Source organism: Diceros bicornis, chromosome 30 (genome assembly GCF_020826845.1).
Source record: "Diceros bicornis minor isolate mBicDic1 chromosome 30, mDicBic1.mat.cur, whole genome shotgun sequence".
Classification (NCBI taxonomy): domain Eukaryota; kingdom Metazoa; phylum Chordata; class Mammalia; order Perissodactyla; family Rhinocerotidae; genus Diceros; species Diceros bicornis.
Genome location: NC_080769.1, coordinates 12,161,970 through 12,183,171, shown reverse-complemented (window position 1 = coordinate 12,183,171; position 21,202 = coordinate 12,161,970). Strand labels below are relative to the sequence as shown.

The following is a 21,202-nucleotide window of genomic DNA, read 5'->3' as shown; positions in this document are numbered from 1 at the left end:
AGGGGAGGTCTCTGATTCCCACATCCCCACCCTGCCCACAATGAGGCCACAGCTGCTCACCTCACACCATTTCTGGATATTCGCCATATTTCCCTGGAGGGCAGACACCCAGTGTCCTTCAGAAACAGCCCCCTAAGCCCATAAACAGCCCCTATCCCACCCCTTCGCAGGCTGCAGGACTGCCAGGGCCCAGCAGAGGGCAGACCCTTTCAGAAAGAGAACTTGACACTGGGTCAGGCTCTGGGCTGCAGAGCAGGAGGGACAGGGGAGCTGAGGCCAGAGATATTGTAGCCCACCCCTCTCTGGTGACAAACAGGGAGACAGGCCTCAGGCAGGAAGGGACAGCTGGACCACAGATGTGTTTCCTGACTTGCAGGGGCTGATGGCACTCCCCTAGGGGCAGGGTCTGAGGGAGAGGCTGAGACACAGCTCAGACACAGCCTCCTGCAGCTCTGCAGGCAGGTAGCTCTGAGCTTCACCAGCCCAGAGAGCCTGGATGGGGGTTTTATGTGGATCCTGCATTCACACATTGCTAAGATGGGCCTGACTCTCCAGCTTGCAGCAGTGACCATGGGGCTCTCATGAGAGGAGGTTTGCCAAGTGCTGAGAGCTCAGGGCCCAGTGCAGGGCTCTTGCCTCCCAAAACTCAGGATCCTGCTCCCTGGCCCCACCTCCAGGCTCACTTGCTTCCAGATCATCCTCCACTCTAGTGTCTAGCAGCTGCAAGTAACTGAGGAATGTTCCCAGGAAGGGGGCGACAGCCTGTGCCATCAGGGTGGGAGTGGTGATGGGTCCTGGCTCTCAGGTGTCCGCATGGACCCTCCCTCAGATCCCTTCACCCCAGCCCCCTGCCCACCCGAGACTCCCACAGAGAGCAGCCTAGGACCCTTAGCAGCCTCCCCCCAGTTGCCCCCCCAGGAATACCCAACTTCCCCAGTTACCTCCCGGGTGGGCTTTTGGCAAATCGCAGGGTGTGTGGTCCCTGCCCCTCCCCTCCCAAATCCATCCTGGGCCCAGCCCTTCCAGGCCTCCTCCTGGTCACTTCCAAGGCAGGCATTTCAGGCTCTGGGGCACCAGGAGCTGGGCTGGAGGAGGAGGGACTCCTCTCTTGGTGGAGGTCTCCAGCCGTGAGGGAGGAGACCCCCTCCTCTGACACCTGGACCCTCCCCTTCAGGCCCCCTCACCTGCTACTGCTGCCTCTCCTGGGCTCCCTGGGGGTCCATCTCCAGCGTGGCCCACACAGAGGTCACCTCCTGCAGGGTCAAGGACAGATTCAGGGAGGCCATGCTCCGTTCCCCGTGTCTCCCAGGCCCCTGATCCAGGACCCTGGACATCTGGTGTCTACAGCTTCTCCCATTTCCAGAGTGCTCTGATTCTAGATCAATCCCAGCTCCAACACTCTCTCCTCTGTGCCCTCAGGCCTGCCCAGGTCCCTAATCCTCTCTCCTCATCTGAAAGTGTGAGAACTCCCCCTGCCTCCCAGAGTCCCCTGAGGACTCAGCATCATCTGACTGTCACCAGTGCTGTCCCCTCCCCCCTCGAGGAGGAGGAGCACAAAGCTCCTGCACATTCCTCTTCCCCTTGTACCTCATCACCGCTGTGAGGCCTGCACCACGGATCATCTCCCTCCATTTCCCAGGTGAGGAGACTGAGGCCCACAGAGGGACAGTGACTTGCTCAGGGGCCCACAGAGGAGAGACCGCTCCCCCTCCCAGCCAGAGGCCCTGTCCCCCGGCCTTCACTCCTCCTCCAGACACACCTCTGACCAAGGTTCTGTCCTCTGGACAGAGTGTCTCAGAGTGTGTCCAGGCCCTCAGTCAGGCTGAGCCATGGATGGGGAGGGACAGCGTATCTCAGGGGGCTCAGTGGCTTCTGCATGTCCCAGCCCCCTGGGATTCTCTGACCCCAGGCTGGGCCTGAGTCCATGCCAAGGGCTTCAGCTCCCTAGGATCCCCTTAGGATGCTCCCTGCACAGAACTCCTTCATTCACTCAGGAAGGGCACCCCCTTGTGCCACATCTGAGTGACAGTGTAGGGGGTGACCAGGGTACTGGGTGATGGTGACATTTGCTTCCTTTTTTCCTTGGAAACTTCTAACGTCCAGTCTGGAAGGTTCATTAAGAATCTGTAGGTTCCCCTGATAATTCTCATTGCCTTCTGGGGCGTATCTTTGTCGACAAGGCACTGGGGGTGACTCACTGGTTTGTCAGCAGTGACCACTATCGGGCTAGACTGCACAGTCCCAGGGAGCACACAGTTCTGTCCCAGATCCACCATTTGGCCCAAGGCTGGGCAGCCCCTGTGTCCACAAGGCCTGTGTGACCTCACAGTGCCCATCCCTGGGACAGGCAGAATGCCCTCCCCTGCGAGGTGCAGTGAAGACAGAAGGAGCAGCAGGGGCCTGGCTTCCTGAGGACAGACTGGGCTGCTTTAGGAAGAAAGGAACCCCCACCCACTCCATCCACCCACCAGCCTGAAGGGAGGTGAGGGCCAGCTGATGGGTCAGCATGGAAGCCAGAGACCTGCTCATTCTGCCAGCTCCTCACCTCCTGGAACAGTCCAGGCGACACCACTCTATCCCGTGACCAAGGCCTCCTGCCCCAAACAGTCCCCACCTGCCCCTGCAGCTCACACCCTCCGCTTCCTGTCAAGCTGGACAAGACAGACCGTTATTTCTCAGGGAAATTTTAAGTGAAAAACCAACCAAAGCACATCCTGCCTGGTCCCTCCCCACCTCACCTCCCCTCCTTCCAGATCTCCAGCCTCCACTCACCTCCTTGAGCAGCTTCCTGCTCTCCCGGTGGCATGTTTGGATCAACTTTTTAAATTGTTGACAGTTCTTCCTGAGGAGGGAAAAAAGGAAAGAAACACTGTGGGGTGGTTTAAGGGTAAATCGCTTTTGTTTGAAAACCCAGAAGATCCAGACAGCCTGGATGAGGGTTTTCACTGTGTCCTCTGAGCCCTGAGGTGTCTGGGACTGGGGAGGGAGCTCTCCTGTTGTCACCTGGGGCCTCCATTCTCTTATCTACTCAGCAGATCTGTTCTGAACAGTCTTGATTTCGGTTGGACAGGGAGTTCTCTTACTGCAAAGCAAACACTTGAAAGTTTTCAATTTAGCTCAACCCGGGATCTGACATTTATGGAAACTGATTCCTGAAGCAGAACTACTGGCCTAAGTTTCCAGAGAGACTCCGAGCCTGCCAACCAATTCAGACCCTGTCCCCAGGGTTCGCTGTCTCCCAGGAAGTCCCAGCTGACTGAAGGGCAATGCCAGCCCTGTGGGTGGTGTCTGGTCCACCCAGGTGGTGCTCACATGGAGAGAGTCCTATCCACCTGGACACCTGTCTCCATGTCTTTTTTAAATGATGAATGGAGGGGCCCTGCAGAGCCCAGAGGATTGGGTGGAGTGAAGAAAGATTCCTTAGGCCTTGGAACTCCTGGGGAAGGGAAGAGAATGAGCTGTGAGGGGGATCTGGAGCCCTGCTCCCTCTGGCTTCTGTCGCCTCATGGACGTCTCCTGTCCTGGATGAGACAGATGCTTAGGGAACCCGGGGAGGGCACAGCTGGACCCTGATGAAGAACACTCCCAGGGAAGAGGATTTTAGCTCAACCCAAGGAAGTGGCCCACGAAGAAGTGAGCTTCCCACCACTGGAACTAGGAGTCAGGTCAGCGAGGCCCTGGCAGGAGGGGCCTAAGGATTGTGCAAAGGCTCAGACCACAAACTTCAATCCTGAGAGCTGAGAAAAGAGAAGTAGCAGTTCCCATGACTCCAGACAGGGGCTCCCAGGGCCTCCCACATCTTACCTTGGCCACCTGGATCCAGAGCTCCACCACCCTGGCCCTGTCCTGGGCCGTCATGCTTGGCTCCCCAAGGCAGGTGCTGATGACATGTTTGACCACTCTGCTAAAGTGGGTGATGGTGGCACGGACGGTGGTTGCCACGTACTCATTGGCCCTGTTGTCCCACTGGGACTAGATAGAGTCTAGGTAGTGGCGGGGTATCACTTTCTTGAACAGCTCCTGGGGAGGACAGGGAGTGTCACCCAGTCCTGCCACAGCCCAGCTCAGTGTCCACAGCCCCCAGTGCCAGGCTGGGTCAGTGGTGAGAGCTGGAGCTCAGGAAGCTGAGAATGGCCTGAGGCTTGTGGGAGTCCCTGGGTGTTGCCTGTGTCCCCTGAGGGCACCCAGCACAGGATGACCCAGGACCCCATGCTGTGGCGCAGGGAAGTGGCATTTGCTCCCCGCCCAGTCTCACTTCCTCCAAGCACCAGAACTCGAGGCTCCTGCTTGACCATCTCTAGGGGCATCTTCCACCCATTCTGACCATCCTGGGGTCTGACTCCTCCTTCACATGCACATTCCCCCAAGGCAGCAACAACCACGGGCTTTGTTTGTCTGCCATGTAGTTGTGGGAGATCAAAATTGGCCACCCTGAAATATGTCTCTTTACCTTGGTTATTTTCTCTGAGGGACATTTGACCTCCCCCAGTGACTGCCTAAAGGAATGTAACTCTGGGTATGGACAGACTGGCAGGGTCCTCGCTAAGCCTATTCTTATCAAAGTTCTGTTTACCAAACATTTACGTTTGGAAAGGTATCTCCCTCCATGTACTGGGAAGAGCGGGGTAAGACCTTGTCTCTGGAAACTCTTATCAGGATAGAAGGAGAGGACTTAAATCTACACACCCTTGATTGCTGTGCTTTCTGGTAATCCTCCATAGCTGTCTCCTCTCCCACCCCAACATCCTCCTTCGTCTATCTGAATATGCTATTTAAGGTAAAAACCTTCACGATTTGTCGAGAAACTCAGTTTCCTTGGTTTCTCCCATGTATACATATTATTAAACTTGGTACTATTTTCTCCTGCTAACCTGTCTTTTAATTATTTGGCCAGCCATAAGAACCTTAAGGGAAGAGGTGGAGGGGGATTCTCCCTCTTCCCCAACATAGTCATGTACATGTGAGGCGCCTAATAAGTGCTGAGGATGTTGAGGCCTCCTGGGCATATGAGTGATCTACTGGAGGACCTGATAGCACTTCAGTGAGTTCCCCTCGCCCACCAAAGGGCAGACTCTGCCCCATGTCCTCTCTGTTCCACCTCATCCATATGCACAGCCACTCTGCATGGCAGCTGCTCTCAGTGTCCATCTCTACTGTCCACATGAGGACAGCAAAGGCTTGGGAGTTAAGAGGGCTGCTCAGGTCACATGAGGGTAAGTGGGGAGGCTGGAACCTGGACCAAGATCATGGGATTCTGGATCAGGGCAGACGGCAGGTCTGGGGCAGCTGATGGCACGGGGAAGGCCGGCCCCATCTGCCCTGAGAGCCCCGCTGCTCACCACATCCATCAGTGTCAACTGCTCTGCCACCAGCCGGGGAGGAAACCCCAAGAAGCCAGGCTTCTCCTCCCTCAGCAGGTTCTTGGTGGTCACATCCCAGGGGCAGGTGGGCTCCAGGGCTGGATCTGGCTCTGCTGTTATCTCTCCAGGTGGAGGGAGGATTCTCCCTGGAGCCAATGGTCCAGCTGGCTCCAGCTCAGGGGCTGGCACTGGGGCTGGAGCTGATGGTGGTGGTGGCTCTGGCCCTGGAGGGACTGATGGAGGTGACACTGGCTCCAGCTCTAGCACACGTGGTGGAACTAGAGCTGGAGCTGGATCTAGCCGTGGAGCTGACCCTTGCTCTGGCTCTGGAGCTGGAGGGAGCTCTGGACATGGTACTGCAGCAGGAGAAAGAAACAGTGTCACTCAAGTAGCTGACTTCCCCTGTGCCTTTCAAAAACAAGCAAGACCCCACTGCCTTTAGGGGAACCCAGCCTATGAAGCCCTTGCAAATCATCTTCCCCGACTGCAGTTGCCTCACCTTCCAGCTCTGCCTCAATGGGCTGTGGATGCTCCAGCTGGACCTGGAGGAGGTAGGCGTGGCCCCCCAAGTCTGAGCCAGGCAAGCTGACGTGCAGAGAGGCCAGCTTCATCCTGAAGGAGGGAAAGTGCAGGGGCTCCCAGAAATCCTGCCCATCGTCCAGGTAGGTTCCCACCAGAAAAGAGGTGGCACTGGGGGAGGCAGTTGGGCAACAGAGTCAGAGACCTGGCCTTTCCCTCCACACTTCTCACCCAAGGCCCCCTGGCTTGGGACTGGGCCCCTATGCCTGCCCCTTCCCAACCAGGGGAGAGCCCCATGGCAGCCCTGACCACTGTGAGGCTGTCCTGACAGTGGCAGGCCTGCTCATCCAGCAGGTTGGACACAGACTCTGTTGTGACTCTTCCCACTGACACTGTTCTCCTGAAGAGCTGGGACACAGCCCACCCCAGCCCTCCATGCACTTGGGCATCTGGACTGAGTACTAAGGCCCATGTGTGAGCAAGTTGCTCACATTCCTCCTGTTCTGGGCCTGGAGGTGGTGGTCAGAAGAGGTGGATGTGGATAAGGGGAGGCAGATAAAGATGGGACTGTCTTGGGAATGGGTCTCGAGGGGACAACTCAGCCTAGCCACCCCTCTGGTTCCCAGGGGTCCTGGAACCCATCCATAGCTCTTTGACTCTTGTCCTCCTGAAGTGGAAGCCACCAGACCCCAGCCTTCCCTTGGGAATCAAAAGATTAGTGAGACACAGGGTTCTGACAGGCCCGCCCCAGCCACAGCCCCCATCTCTCCCCCAACACCTTGTTCTGTAGAGACAGGAGGCCGTCCTTCTAGACCCAAAGACCACTCACTTTTTTAGATGGTCCTGTGCTCTGCCCTCCTGGTTGAAATAAAGGAAGATGCCTCCAGATGTAAAGGAGGCTATGAGGGCATCCCTTGGGATGCACGATGGAGGACAGGACCTGTGAATGATGTCGAATGTGACTGACTGACTCTCAGATGACAATTGAGGCCCAGCAATTGTGTCTGCTTCATTCACTGAGTTTACTAAGTATCTCCAAAAGTCCTGCATGTAGTCCCTGCTTAATCTACATGGTCGTATGAATGAAGTCCAACCAGAACCATCCCAGACACCTGAGTGGGCCTGGGGCCCCTCTGCTGCCCCAGAGATCCTTAATTGGCTACCCCAAGGAAAAGGACCAGGACCAGCTGGATGGAATCTCAAACTCCCTGACAGGGTGGTTTCCATGTGCTTTTCCAAACTCAGAAAGGCCACATCCCAGAGATGGGTGAGGCAGACTACTTTTCACGGGAAAGAGAAATAATAACCATGAACAACCACAGCACATCCACAGCCCTCTTTGCAGAGCGAGGCACCAGGTAAGCACCTGCCACGGCTGACCCCATGAGTCCCTACAAGATCCCCATGAAATTTATCTTCTCCCACTCCACTTTTCAGAGGAGCAAACTGAGGCTCAGAGAGATGCGGTGACATTCCCAAGACACACAACTGGCAGTGGGCAGAGTCACCACTGTGCTGAGAAGGCGGTGGCCGCTCTCCTAGTAAACAGCTGGTCCAGGACCCGGTGGGATGTGTCTGAGACTGAGTAGTTGAAATCAAAGGTGGTGAAGCTGGAAATGTTCCTACACAGGAAAGCTGGTGCCATGGACTCTGTCAGCTTCTCCATCATGCCTGCCTGGAGGGCACGCATCCTGCAGGCCTCATTTAAATTCACAGTGGGCTCATCCTCACACTGGGGAAGAGGAGGAGGGACATACAGTCAGTGACATCACAGTGAACCCCCAGGAGGACAGGGGTGACTTTCTACCCTCCTGTGTAGCTTGTGGGTTGGAGTGGAGGGCCAGATTCCTTTGGGAGTGGGACTGTGGGGCACTCTAGTGAGAAAACCCTGGTAGAGGAGTCCCAGGGGAGTCTCCAATTTGAGTCTGCATTCTAGTAGTGTTTTGGTCATCTCAGAGTCCTGGGTGTGAAGACCCCTCTGCACCCACACTCACCTCAGACCAGCCCTGGTCATTGATGGACTGGTACACCTGTGTCCTCTCCAGGGAGATGGCGAACTGGAAACCATCCACCAGCTCCTCGACCATCTCCTGGGTGCAGCTCTGCAGTGACAGTGCCCAGCAGTCAGGCCAGGAGGTATCAGGGGCCTGCCTGGACTTCGCCATAGGGGAAAACCCCACCACAGATCAGGCACAGAGAGGCATCTGCATAGACTCCACCAGGGAAGGAATGCGAGGACATCTCAAGGACCTGGGATTCACATGTGGGTAGAGGAGCTAGGTCCCCAGCATTCAGCTTCCTTTCCTGCAGCCAAGATCCTGAGTATGAACGTGACACACTGCCAGACTTCCACCATCTAGCTACTTGCTCCTGCCCAGGCTGGGTCTGTCTCATCTCCACCTTCCCTAACTCCACCTCATACATACAAACACAATGAGGGTCAAGGGGTGTGGTACTGTCCGTTTGGGATCACAGTTGTGGCCTGACCTAGAGTGGCCTGCCCTGGGCTATGCTATTACCTGATGGTTCCTCCTGCCAAACGGCCACAGGCGTTGTAAGTGAGGGCTGAGCCAATGACGAAAGTGACTTAAGATGCTCCCATTCTCAGCTTTCCAGGGGCCAGAGCCTTGGAAAGTTGGGGTACAACATGAGAACATCCTGCTGTGTTGAGCATCTCCACTCAAATGAACTGGATAGGAGGCTGTGTCTAAAATGTGGGTGCCTGGTAACCAAAGTTCTAAGTTCTGTAGGGGTTTGTCACTAAGGAAGTGAGGTCATTTCTTCAAGGTTCTGTAACCCGGCCCCTTCCTTTAATCAGACCCACTCAAAGACCCCTCTAGGTTGTTGGCGGCTCTCCCTCCTTGCCCATGTCATCTCCATCACTATATAGAAATATCCATCACCACCCGCTCCACAGCCACTTGGGAGTGGAACTAGGGGCCCAGCTTTGAGGAGACAGAGCTGAAGTCAGACCTCTTTTTTCCTACCAGTTCTGTGTCCTGGAAAAGCCGCTGTGCCTCTCAAGATTTCCCCAGTCTCCCAACCTGCACAATGAGGATGGGATGGTGCTAGAAACAGCTTCCTAGGGACATCATCAGGTGTATATGTGATACCACCTACAACACCTGCGGGCTGGTGTCACATGTGTCTGATGCACAAACTTTGAGATAGAAGAATTACAAGATGGAGTAGGACATCACATGGAATACCACTCAGAACTTCTCTGGGTTCCAGATGTGTGATCTTGGGAAAGTCACTGACCCTCTGGGCCTCATTTTCAGATCTGCACGTTTAGGGGTTGAAATTAGAGGAAATTCAGATATTGTGATCCACTGGCATTAAACATTCCATGGTCTCCGGTTTTACTCAGAATCAGTCCCAAGTGCCTCATGTTGGCCTATGTGGTGCGCAGCCTCCATAATGGCTCCCAATGCTCCCTGCCTCCTGGAGTGCACATCCTTGTGTCACCACTAAGCGGTCAGTACCTGGCTTCTGAACAACAGAATACAGCCAAGGTGATGGGATGTCACTTCCAAGTTTTAATTACACAATGTCTGTCACTTCCCGCTTACTAGCTTTCCTGGGTTCCCTCCTTCTCTCTCTCCTTCCGTTTCCATCTCTCTCTCTCTCTCTGTCTCTCTCTCTCTCTGTCATATCTCTGGAACTGGGAGAGCAAGTGCTGATGTTTTCAGTTGCCCTATGTAGAGGTTCTGTAGGAGAGAACTGAGGGAGTGTCCAGCCAACAGACAGATAGGAACACAGACTCGCCGTCCAAATGGATCCTGACAAAACCCATGTGAGTGAACTTGGGTGGGAATCCTCCCCCAGTTGAGCCCTGTTGAGACCACAGCCCCTGCTTCACAGAGACCTTGAGGCAGAGGCACCCAGCTAAGCCATGCCTGATGCTTGGCTCACAGAAATTCTGAGATGTTAAATATTTGTACTTTATTGGTGGAAGGTTTTGGAGCAATGTCATCAAAGAGGAACAGAAACTAACACAGTCTACCATGTCCCAGTATCCAGCACCATCACCCTCCTCTCTCCCCTCCTCTCTCTTCTCAGGCTCCCCCCAGCCTGACTGGCCACATTTCTGACCTCCTCTGGTCAAACTCACTTCTTCCCATGAGTCTCTGCACCACGGAGCCTTCTCCCTGACACACTAACTGTTCCCAGACATCGGCAGGGGTGGCTTAGACTTGTCATTCTGGTCACAGCAAATGTCACCTCAGGGAGGCCCTTCAGAACCTCCTAGCACAGTCTCTACCATCACAGATCTCACATCCAGAAGAGCATCACATCATTTCCTCCTTCTTGATCCCATTGAGATAAAGTAAGTCTATAGGGAAAACCCATCTGCTTTGGCCGAAGCAGGTGCAACTCCTTCTGGTTACACCAGGCACACAACGGTCTCTTCCAGGCCAAATGTTTCCCACCACAAGTCCACTGTTTAAGGAAACCATCATTCCCTCTCTTTCATGGGTCTGGTTTCCCCAAGAACACAGTGAGCCATCTCCTCTCCCTGTGCTGCATCACTAGCACGTAAAGCCACAGCCAGACAATGAGCACCAAGTTGAAACACCCCCAGATCCTGAGTTCAGTCACTTCTGAGCCCCTCCCATCAATGCTGTCATTCAATGGTGACTCCTGAGGATGCCCTTCCCCTGAGACCAACTCCCAGCCTGCCGTTGGCTTCTTAGAGTAACATTGAGATTTCCTCAAGGTCTTCCCAGCTTGGGCAAGAAATGTTCTGAAATCTTCTCTGTATTAATTTTCAGGAATTGCGGATATTGGTAGAAGTAATTTGGGTGTGTATGCGCAGTAGTTTCTATGCAGAGATTATATTTTTCAGACACAGATAGAATAGTGTGGCTATTGAATGTACCAAGAAAATGGATAATTGATCAAATTTTTTCATGATGTGAAGTCTTTAGAGAGCAAAGATCATGGTTAAGAGCATAGACTATGGAGCCAACATCTTATGTCCAAATTCCAGCTCAATCCCTTACTAGATATTTGTATTGGACAAGTTACTTCGTTTGTGTCTCAGTTTCTTCATCTGTCAGTTGGCAATAATGATAAGATACCTATTTTGTAAGTTTATGGAGAGTATTAAAGGAGTCAATGTTTGAAAAATGCTTGGAACACCTAGTGCATACCAGTGATGTATGTATACGTTGTAAATAAAATTTAGAAATTCTTGTGACACTGTCTGTAGTCCCCAGAGGGTGAGACTATTGCCTGGATGTATGTAGAAAGCACTCCATGGCATACGATGAATAAATGAAGGAACAACATTAGCGGATGCATTACCAATGTCACCTATGTCATCCTATAGGCATTCCCAAGCCGAACCACACCCAGACACTCCTCTGTCCTGCATTGTCTTTGGAGGAATCACTGGGGTTTCTTTGACCCTGGTAACCATTCCCAGTGAATGTTCTCCTCTCTGTCAGCAAACCCCAGTCTTTGTCCTAATTGCTGCAGCTCACAGGGTCTGCGCTCTGATCCTTGTCTTCACTCGAGGGACAAGTGCCATCACCAGAGCTGGGCACACACAGAGCCTGAGCCTTGGAGAAAATGTTTCCCTGGCCTGGGGCAGGTTGAAGAGCACAGTGACAGCATGGGATTTGGGGAAAATCCTCCAGGTGTTGTCAGAAGGGATGGAGGCAAGGGATTTGTCAGCAAGGACTGGTCTGGTTGGTGGGCCTTGGTGGTTGAATAGTAGGGGAGGCAAACACGTTTCACAGATCCTTGCATAACACAATCAATATGACAGTCGTGCAATCAGAATCAACCTAATTTGGTTGAAAATAATCCAAGGTCATCTTCTCCTTGACTGACTCTAATCCAGTAGTGATTTACAATAAGGGTATTCGTGTTCTATCATCTCCTTTTCATTGATTGGCTAGAGTAATTATTCTTTACAAATCCTGTGTATTTTTACATAGTAAAGAAAAAGTGAGTTTTAAAACAACCCTCCTTGGAAAAGTCTCCATAACATACTGAATTAATAACAGAAGCCACAATGGGAAATTCACAAAATATCTTGATCTTTAGTCTCTGGTATTAGATCTTCCTAACTGGTAAATTGTCTTGACTTCTGACTTCTTTCTTGAGATTAGTCCACTGAGGACTAAGGACGAGTGCAACCTCATGCCATTTGAGAAGCAGTGGTGGGACTCTAGGACAATGTTTGTTCCATTTTGTAAGTTTGTGTGTGTGTGTGTGTGTGTGTATGACAGTTTTTGCTGCATCTTTCAGTGTGGGCCAGTGTAGACTCCTTTTCTTGGGAAAAAATTTCCCTAACCACTTTCTCTGGGCTTTATTTTCACTGATGGCTTGACCAGCGCTGTCCAATAGTAACATTAAGCACTCTATATTATGGAATTTAAAATTATTTTAGTAGCCACATTTTAAAAAGTGAAAACAAACAGGTGAAACTAATTTTAATAGTATATTATAACCCATTATAACCAAGATGTTATCATTTGTGCATGTAGTCTATATAAAACGTAATAATGAGACAGTTTACATTTTTTTCCTGGGTTTCATAAATCCAGTGTGTACTTCCCACTTACAGCACAATCTCCATTTGTAAGTTGAATCTTTTCAGGTACACATTCTCTCTACTGAGATTTAATGTTCTCCGTTGTAAAATAAGAATCACATGTCCAAGTTGCTCCAAACATACTTAAGAGTTTTATACTTGAAGATCATGTTGGATGAATAATGAAAACTTCCTATTGGGACTGGTAACAAAGGAGTCATTCTGACCTTATAAGGGAAATACCCATAGAATGGTGAGGGCAGATGGCGTATGGGGTGGTCTGAGGAGGGGGTTCGAGGTGAGGCCACAGAGACACATGATGTAAATGACCTTTGCTCAGTGTTCACAACTGAGGGGAAGGAGTAGAGAGAGCAACATTTCTGTGAAATATCAGGCAAGTTAAGGGACCTTGAATAAGTATGAAGGAAAAAGAACTGTGGGGAATATTTGAAACAAGCTTTGTGAAAAATCAAGGAAAAAATATGCCAGCCCACAGAAAGGAAGTAAAATTTCCAGGCATTATGGATGCTTCCCAGTTGATGCAGATGATTTTGGATTTACAGTGGTACCAACGTAATCACGTTGTATGCTTTTCTTAGCAGTTATCATAAGACAAGCAGTAGTTAGGGTATGGCAGATAATCGGATCTTCTGAGTTTTACAAGGCAGAGATGATGAGTGGTCAGGAATTTTGGATCATTCCAAGGGAATTATTGACATCACAGACCGTGGAATCCAGGAATGATAGAAAAGAGAAATTAAGGTAAGGATATGGAGATCTGGCATCACTTCGATCTTGAGGAACAGGTATCTATTTTATGAGTGTTTGAGTAAATACCAGAAATCAGGAGTTTGTGGTGGGTGAATATGTATTCTGAATTATTTATTTTTGAACATGACCATTTGGGTTGATGGAAACATCTGGGATATGAGAGTGAGTCACTACGAGTGGGGTGGATGATAACTTCACTACTGATTTAAGCTCTAATGGAGCTATGAACACCAAGTGGTCAATGGGTTAATCAAATGAATAGTCATATAGTACAGAAGAATGGTGGGATTTGGGATTTAGAGAAAGACTGGGGACTGTGTGTCCTGAGAGGGATCACCAGGGCTTTTGTGGTTGAGAGTGACAAGGACAAAAAGAGAATAAAGTCATACTCATAAAGGAGAACATCTACAAGATGGGGGAGAAGAAATGACCTGCAGTAGTCCTGAATTTTGACCTCGAGCTTTCTATTCTTGACCCAAATCTCTTTGATGATGTGCTGGGACACAGGTCAGATTAATCCCCACAGGGAGAGGAGGAGGGTAGAAGTTAAAGACATCTGAAGAATTGTCCTGAGACGGCAGGCTTCATTTGTCACTTTGATCCAATTCCATGATTTATTTTGATAGGGTAAGAGGAAAAGAAGTATGATGGTGACGTGTTCACAGAGGAAGCAACATGGTTTTGGAAATCAGTTCAAACCAAAGTCTGGTTTGAGCATCTCCATCCCTTTGAGGATGTCCAGTTATATATTCAAGAGGCCAGTTACTAGACTCACACCCCATCCTGGCAATGAGGTCAGATACCATCAATGGGAGGAAACGTTGGAGCAGCCCCAACAACTCTGCTGGCAGAAGAGACTGCAAGGTCTCCAGGCCTGCAGCAGTGCAGGAGAACTGTTAAGTCCTTTGGATCTTGCCAAAGCCCTGCCGAACCTTGCACCTAGTTGCACAGGTGCATCCCTGCCAGGTGTGCTCGCAGGTGGTCTGAACTCCAGTCCCATGCCCACCCCTGCCTGGTCTTCAGATTCGGCAGAGATGATCCCAGGAGCTGGTGTTTACATCCCACAGCTCCTTTGCAAACAACTTCTGGTGACTGAGGAGGATATCAGGAAACAGGAAGGGAAAATGAAGACGGCAAGAGAGAGACTGGCGGTAGCACTGATGCAGACAGACTCGCTAGCGAGGCAGGGAGAGTGAGGGGCCAAGAAGGACGTCCTGACAAACACGATGAAGAAAAGAGAAGAAGGCGCAGATGACGTGGAGCTCACACTACCTTAATGCCTCTGCAGGGGTCCTGATGTTTTCTTGTTTTGAGCTCTTGAAACTTTAAAATATACAAATACTTTTCTTTTCTTCGATTCCTTTGCATGACAGAAAATATAGACAGTGACTCTTCTGAGGTGAGAGATTGGGTTTCAGGTGAGGAGAGAAAGGAGATTTTTCCTTTTCATGTTGTTCTCTCATTTTCCTTTCCTAAGTGTGTTATTTATTTGTATTTTAAGGTCAACAGAGAGTTATGAAAGTCATGGGGTTCTTTAGAGTTTTGCCCTCACAGTCACAGAGAAAACCTACCTAGTCCGAATAGATTGTCCTTTTTGTGTAATATTCAAATAGATCCTGACATAATACTTCACTAAAGAGCTGTTATATCTGTGTTCTCAAATAATATATCCACTTCTAGATCTCTATTTTTATGTTTTCTGTTGCATGTTAATTCTCAATTGCATATAATCAAATACCAGACTTTCCCTCGTATTTTAGATCTGTGTGTGTTGGAAATCTGACATGCCATTTGGGCATCTTGCTAGCAAGAGAAAGACTGTGTTCAGCATCATGAATCTAACAATAAGCCACTATGTGTTGGGATTTGTCCATTTGCCTGATCAAGCCTGTTGTATTATTCAAATCCCCTTTATCATTACTTTCTCATGGCTGACAAATTTATCAGCTTCTGAGAGCGATGTGTTAAACAATAATGGAGTATGTTATTATTTATATCTTCCCTATTTTTTAATTGAATCTTCTCTCCTCTAGTCTCCCATGTGGTAATCATCTGTGATTTTAGTTAAAATGTGTTCTTAATGTCTTGTTTTAAAACTAATACCAAATTAGATACATTAGGATTTTCCTTTCCTCATGACTTCTGTTATGTTTTTCTGGGTTCGCATTTCTTCCTCCTGATGTACATTCTTTACAGGTTCTTTCACTGAAGGCCTGTGGGAGGTCAACTCTAAGTCTGTCTGTCTGTTAGAAACTGTCTTTATCTCTTTATTTGAGAAATAGTTTGGCTAGGTGTTTTAGTTTTAGTAATTTTTTTCCTTCCTTGTTATTTAATATTTCTTAGTCTCCGTATCTTTAGCTATAAAATGGGAATAAAATCCTAAAATGGTGAGTGTAACTGAGGTAATGCACGCAGAGCCTGCCAATCATGTTCCTTAGCAGATATTAAGTACTCAATAACGATAGCTATTATTATCATTATTACAATCTTGAGAGAGTGCATTCTATGAGAATGACTACTTAAGACAAAGAATGTGAAGCTCACACGCAAAAAGACTGAATGGTTGACATGACTGTGATTTTAATTCTTAGCCCTTGGGTATCTTTAGCTGTGTTTATCTGCAAAGTGTGTATAGATAATGTAATCTGTTCCCACAAACCCACTGAAGGACAGCGCAGCCTGCCTCAAGCCTGGGATGCTCTGGGCTGCTTGTTGGGGAGCCTCTGCTGTAAGTCTACTTGAACTCTGTGCAGAGAAAGATGAAAAAAGACTCTTTCTTTTCCCTCAGATTTCTCCCCCTGAGTTTTATTCACTTTCACATCCAAAGCAGACACTCTCTTTCTAGAGCTTTGGTATTACTCTGGGATTCAGTGTTCCCAGACAGCTAGTCATTTCAGCTCCCAAGTCCCAAGGTGACTGCAGAGTCATGTCTGACCCACTCCTTCCATCTTGGCCTGTTTCCCATCATGGAAGGACCCATGAGTGGAGAGAGGAGCCATCGAGGGAGATTGATCTGGAAGTCCTGGTGAACCTCAGCTTCAGATAATGAAGCAGATAAGGGGAACCTGAGACTTCCAGGGCTTCAGGGGATGGGGAACATGGAGAAACCAAGAGGGGTGTGATGGCTGGCACATAGTTAAGGGGAAGGATGTTCCAAAGTTTCCTAAAAAGGGAAATCTTGCACTGAAGTTCGGGGATTTGATTTTACATGATGGCAATGTCTGTGCTGGTTTCACCAATTCTGGTGTCCCTGAGGGATGAAATGGTGTGACACCACAGGAGAGAAGTTGCAGTCGCCATCAGGACTTAAGGAAGGTGAAACCTTTTATCTTAGTCCCCTGTGAGCCAGTCAGGGGCCAAGTCTAGAAAAGCCTGGAGGCTGTGTCCAACCAATGTGGTTTCGTTCTGTTCCAACCAAGCTCCTCTGGACCCCAGCTGGGAAAAGGGGGCTCAGGCAGATCTAGTCATCGCTGCTTCCGCAGGTCGAGGTGGGGCAGGTAATAGCCCAGGCGTTGTTGCTGGACCTTGTAGCTGCCCTCCTTCTTCCGCCGGCAGGTGGTGGCCTGTGAGGTGAGGAAAAGGCATCAGAATAGACTGGTCAGCTGCCCAGTATGGGAGACTCCAGGGGAAGGGGATGCCAAAGCCACAGAGACCTGATGCCTCCTGCATCTCTAGCTTAATTGGGGTATTAATGACATACAGTAAACTGCACATATTTAAAGTGAATGATTTGGGCCAGCCCCGTGGCTTAGCAGTTAAGCGTGCGCACTCCGCTACTGGCAGCCCAGGTTCACATCCCAGGCGCGCACCGACGCACTGCTTCCCCGGCCATGCTGAGGCCGCATCCCACATACACCAACTAGAAGGATGTGTAGCTATGACATACAACTATCTACTGGGGCTTTGGGGGTAAAAATAAATAAATAAATAAATAAATTTAAAGTGAATGATTTGATAAGCTTTGATTATAACTTATTGAATCATCATCACAATCAAGACAAGGAGCACCCATCCTCCCCAAATCTCCTCATGCTCCTTTGTAATTCCTCCTTCTCTGCCCTTTGCAAACACATTCTCATTCCCAGACAACCACTGATCTGATATCTGTCCCTATAGATTCGCTTTCATTTTCTAGGATGTGTTTATAAATGGGATCACACACTATGTACTCATTTTTATCTGGCTTCTTTCAGTCAGCATAATTATTTTGAGATTTATGCATGTTGTTGCATGTATTAAGAATTCATTCTTTTTTATGGCTGAATAGTATTCCATTGTGGAGATATGCCACAGTTTGTTTATCCATTTCTCTGCTGATGGCATTTGGGTTGTTTTCCATTTTTGGTTAGTATAAATAAGTTATTATGAACATTTGTGTACAAGTCTGTGTATAGACATATGTGTTTATTTTCCTTGGATGGATTCATAGGGCTGGAATGACTGGGTAGGTGTATGCAACTTTTAAAGATGCATCCAAGCTCTTTTTCACCAGCACTCCATGAGATTTCCAGTTCCTTGACATCTTCACCAACACTTGTTATAGTCAGTCTTTTTAATTTTAGGCATTCTCAGGTGTGGTGGTATCTCATGATGACTGTCACTTACATTTCCCAAATGACTGATGTTGTTAAGAAAAGGAAAAGGCAAGCCACACAAAAACTGGGATAAAATGTTTGCCAAACATATCTCTAGCAAAGCACATGTATTTATAATATATAAAGAGCTCTTACAACCCAACAGTAAGAAGACAAGCAACATGTCCTGGCTTACCAGGAGACAGCAGATCAGGCATGTGATGAGCACCAGGAGTCCCGCCAAGCAGATGAGGATGATGGCCCAGAAGGGGATGTCTGGGGAGACAAGTGCTGGATTGAGTCACCTCCTGTCATTCCCCCAGGTCTCCTTCTGTCCCCCCACTGTGCCTCAACCATCCTTGACAAGGGTTGGCCAACTCGCGTCATCATCCAAGACCCTGTGTGTGTGGTTCTTTTTGATGAGGCACAACATCAAGATACTCCCTCCCCACCCTGGGCTGGGGCTCCCTGGAGGCTTACCAGGCTTCTCAGTCAAGGCATCATCTCTGTTGGGAGAATATCCTGGAAGTGAATGAAATGGAGAATGCACGTGAGTGTGTTTTACTCTTTTCAATAAATCTTTTAAGACACACAGAAAAATAGAACAATCTCATAAACATCCATCACCTAGATTTAACAATGTATATTTCATCCAACTAAAACAATATTTAATTTAATGTGTAAATTATTAACAGTTGCCACCCTTGGTTCGTCCCATATTTTCATTGAAATATTAAAGTCAAGTAGACATCATGATGTTTCACCCCATTTCAGTTTGCATCTATAAAAAATTAGGATACTTCATTACATAATCCAAGGCCATTATCACACTACAAGAGTGTAACAAATAAATCAAATGCATACCTCTGGGCATGGAGGACTGAAACTGGGCTGGGCCATCTTATGACGGTTGGAGGGAGAATGGGTCATTACAGTTCGCAAGCCCATGGAATCTCTCTAAATTTGTAAATTCCCACTCAAACCCTTTCTTCTCTGCCTAGAAACACATTTATCCCCTACTCCTTTACTGAGTTGTTTTATACTCATTTTCCCGTATGTACCTACAGTGTAATTAACTCCAGGAAGCCTATTCTGATTACCACTCCCAAGTGCGGTTTGGTTCATATCAAATAATTTATAATTTTCAATTGCTTATTCTTGTTATTGCCAACTACAACCTAAACTCCAGGAGGGTAGGACACACAGCACTCAGTGGGCATGCGGGGAGGGTTGCTGGTCCCCCTACTTGTACAACCCCTCCCCAGACAACCTCATAGAGAAGTGTTGTCTGATCCGGAGCAGCAACAAGTGCCTTTTTAAATTAAAATTAATTTTAGTTAAATAAAATATATGTGGTAGCTGAGTAACATTAAAAATCAGTAACCACAAAAACCAGTCACAACACCATCCTTCAAGTACTCAACAGCCACATGTGGCTATGCACTGGACAGCACAGATCTAGAATATTCCACCAGTATAGGAAGTTCTAATGCATGGTGCTGACCCAGAGCAGGACTTGTGGGCCAAGTCAGGCCCATTGCCTGTTTTTATACAATCTATGGATCAGAAAACCGGACCATCCCCCAACCTGTGAGGCTGGTTCACACACAGCTCACAACCTGTGAGGAGGCCCTCACTGACCATCTGGCCAAGTGGCTTTCAGTGCAGAGATAAGGAAACAAAAGTCCAGAGAGGGGAGGTGACTAGCCTAAGGTCACAGAGCTGTCTAGGAGAGGTGAGTGCCTCCTATATCCCACTGGGTGTTCTTTTCTCCCCTCAATGGTGGGTAAAGCCTGGGGCACTATGCCACCTCCTGTCAGCCTGAGAAAGTTCAATGTTCTCTCAGCCCCAGGCCTCCAGATGTCCAGGAAAGGACTCACTTTCTGCCCCAAACACCAGGGAGCCTTACCATCCACGAAGACACTCTTCCTGTCCAGGGTAAAGTTCTGCAGCTGGGTACCATTCTGGGTCAGCCGCAGGAATTCCTTGTAGATGGCAACTCTGTCCAGTCTCCGTGCCAATGGCGAGAAGGCACACAGGGAGTCCACCCCAGTGTGGTTACTGTCGGGGACAGACCTAGAAGGGCACAGGGTGTGAACAAGGGTGTCTGGAATTCTACCCTGAGTCTAGATTCCCTGCTTCTAGGTCTTGTTCAAGAGAACTTTCTGCAAGGATGTAAACATTTGTGTCTGCACTATCCAATATAGTCATTATTAGCCCCATTATGTAATTTAATTTAATGTAATTAGTTTATAAAAAGTCACAAGACAACATTTTAGAAATGTTGGAGCAAGGACTTCTGCAAATGTGTAAAAACAATGAGAAAACTGGCAAAAATGGTCAAAACCAACTTTTTCAGAAGTTTAGAAATTAATCAAAGGTTTGCAACAGAGTTAAGAAAAATGGTGGAATCTTGGTAAAGGGAGCAAACTTCATGGCACTATAACTTGCACTATTCCCATCCTGCTCTCACAACATCCTCCATAACTTTGAAAACCATCAGTCTCAGAACCATGGTAGCTGAGACAACCAGCAGCACAGCAGCCATAATGGGTTTGGAGTTCCCAAAAGACCCATCCCCACTGAACTGTCACTAGCTGACCTGCCTGGCAGCTCTTTGAAAAAGCCCGATGTTCAGGGCTTGTTTTTATTTGATTCAGAGCTTGCTCAGTGAGGAAAGTCTATCCCCAGGTCACTTGCTAAAAACAATCAGTGGTAATTGTCTTACACTCTAGCTACCTGAATGAGCGATACCAGTTGAGGGAGGCAAGAGGTGAGCTGAAAAGCTGGGGGAACAAGATATCCATGGGTAACTCTGAAAATATCCAACACATTTGTGGGCGTCTAGAAGGCAACAAGTGTTCAGGGCTGTGTGCATGCCCAGGAAAGACTTGAGAAGGTCTTAATCTCTCACCTCTAGCTGAAAGCTTGCCTTAATATCTGGAAAATTGATTAAGGTAATACACCATATTAATAGAATAAAGGACAAATACGACAGAATCTCAATCCAGACAGACAAACAAGAATTGCACAAAATACAACATCTTTCATGACTAAAAAAGAAAACACTCAACAAATTAGGAATAGAAGGAAACCTTTTCAACCTGAGAAATAGCATCTGTGAAAAACCCACAGCTAACATTATACTCTATTGTGAAAGACCGAATATTTCCCTCTAAGACCAGGGACAAGACAGTGATGTCCGCCCTCATCTCATATGTAATCATAGATACTAGAGGTTCTAATGAGGGCAATTAGGCAAGAAAAAGAAATAAAACAGATCCAGATTGGAAAGGAAGATGTCAAACTATTTCTTTTTGCAGATGACACAATATTGTATATAGAAAAATCCTAAGAAATACACACACATACACACATACACACACACACGATATGTATATCCCAATAAGTGTATAAAAAATTTCAACTGC

At 48.5% G+C, this 21,202-nt stretch overlaps 2 protein-coding genes across 2 annotated transcripts in view; one reads left to right on the top strand and one right to left on the bottom strand.

Moving 5' to 3' along the window:
- The first annotated feature begins 12,918 nt into the window (after nt 1–12,918).
- Nucleotides 12,919–14,402, top strand: LOC131394471 (methyl-CpG-binding domain protein 3-like 1). Its single transcript, XM_058525845.1, has one exon. The coding sequence runs from the start codon at nt 13,842–13,844 to the stop codon at nt 14,391–14,393; it is 552 nt and encodes a 183-aa protein (XP_058381828.1). The 5' UTR covers nt 12,919–13,841; the 3' UTR covers nt 14,394–14,402.
- A 1,785-nt stretch (nt 14,403–16,187) lies between these two features.
- The window catches only part of LOC131394231 (mucin-16-like), an 88,783-nt gene continuing 83,768 nt past the window's right edge, over nt 16,188–21,202 (bottom strand). Inside the window, exons 61-64 of the mRNA XM_058525449.1 lie at nt 19,681–19,847; nt 18,252–18,293; nt 17,968–18,047; nt 16,188–16,760 (exon numbers count right to left, since the gene is read on the bottom strand). Coding sequence (XP_058381432.1) covers nt 16,662–16,760; nt 17,968–18,047; nt 18,252–18,293; nt 19,681–19,847 — 388 coding nt within the window. The 3' untranslated portion in view covers nt 16,188–16,661. The remainder of the gene's footprint in view (nt 16,761–17,967; nt 18,048–18,251; nt 18,294–19,680; nt 19,848–21,202) is intronic.

Coding starts and splice junctions, on each gene's coding strand:
- LOC131394471 (XM_058525845.1), top strand. CDS start 13,842: ATGATGGTGACGTGTTCACAGAGGAAGCAACATGGTTTTGGAAATCAG.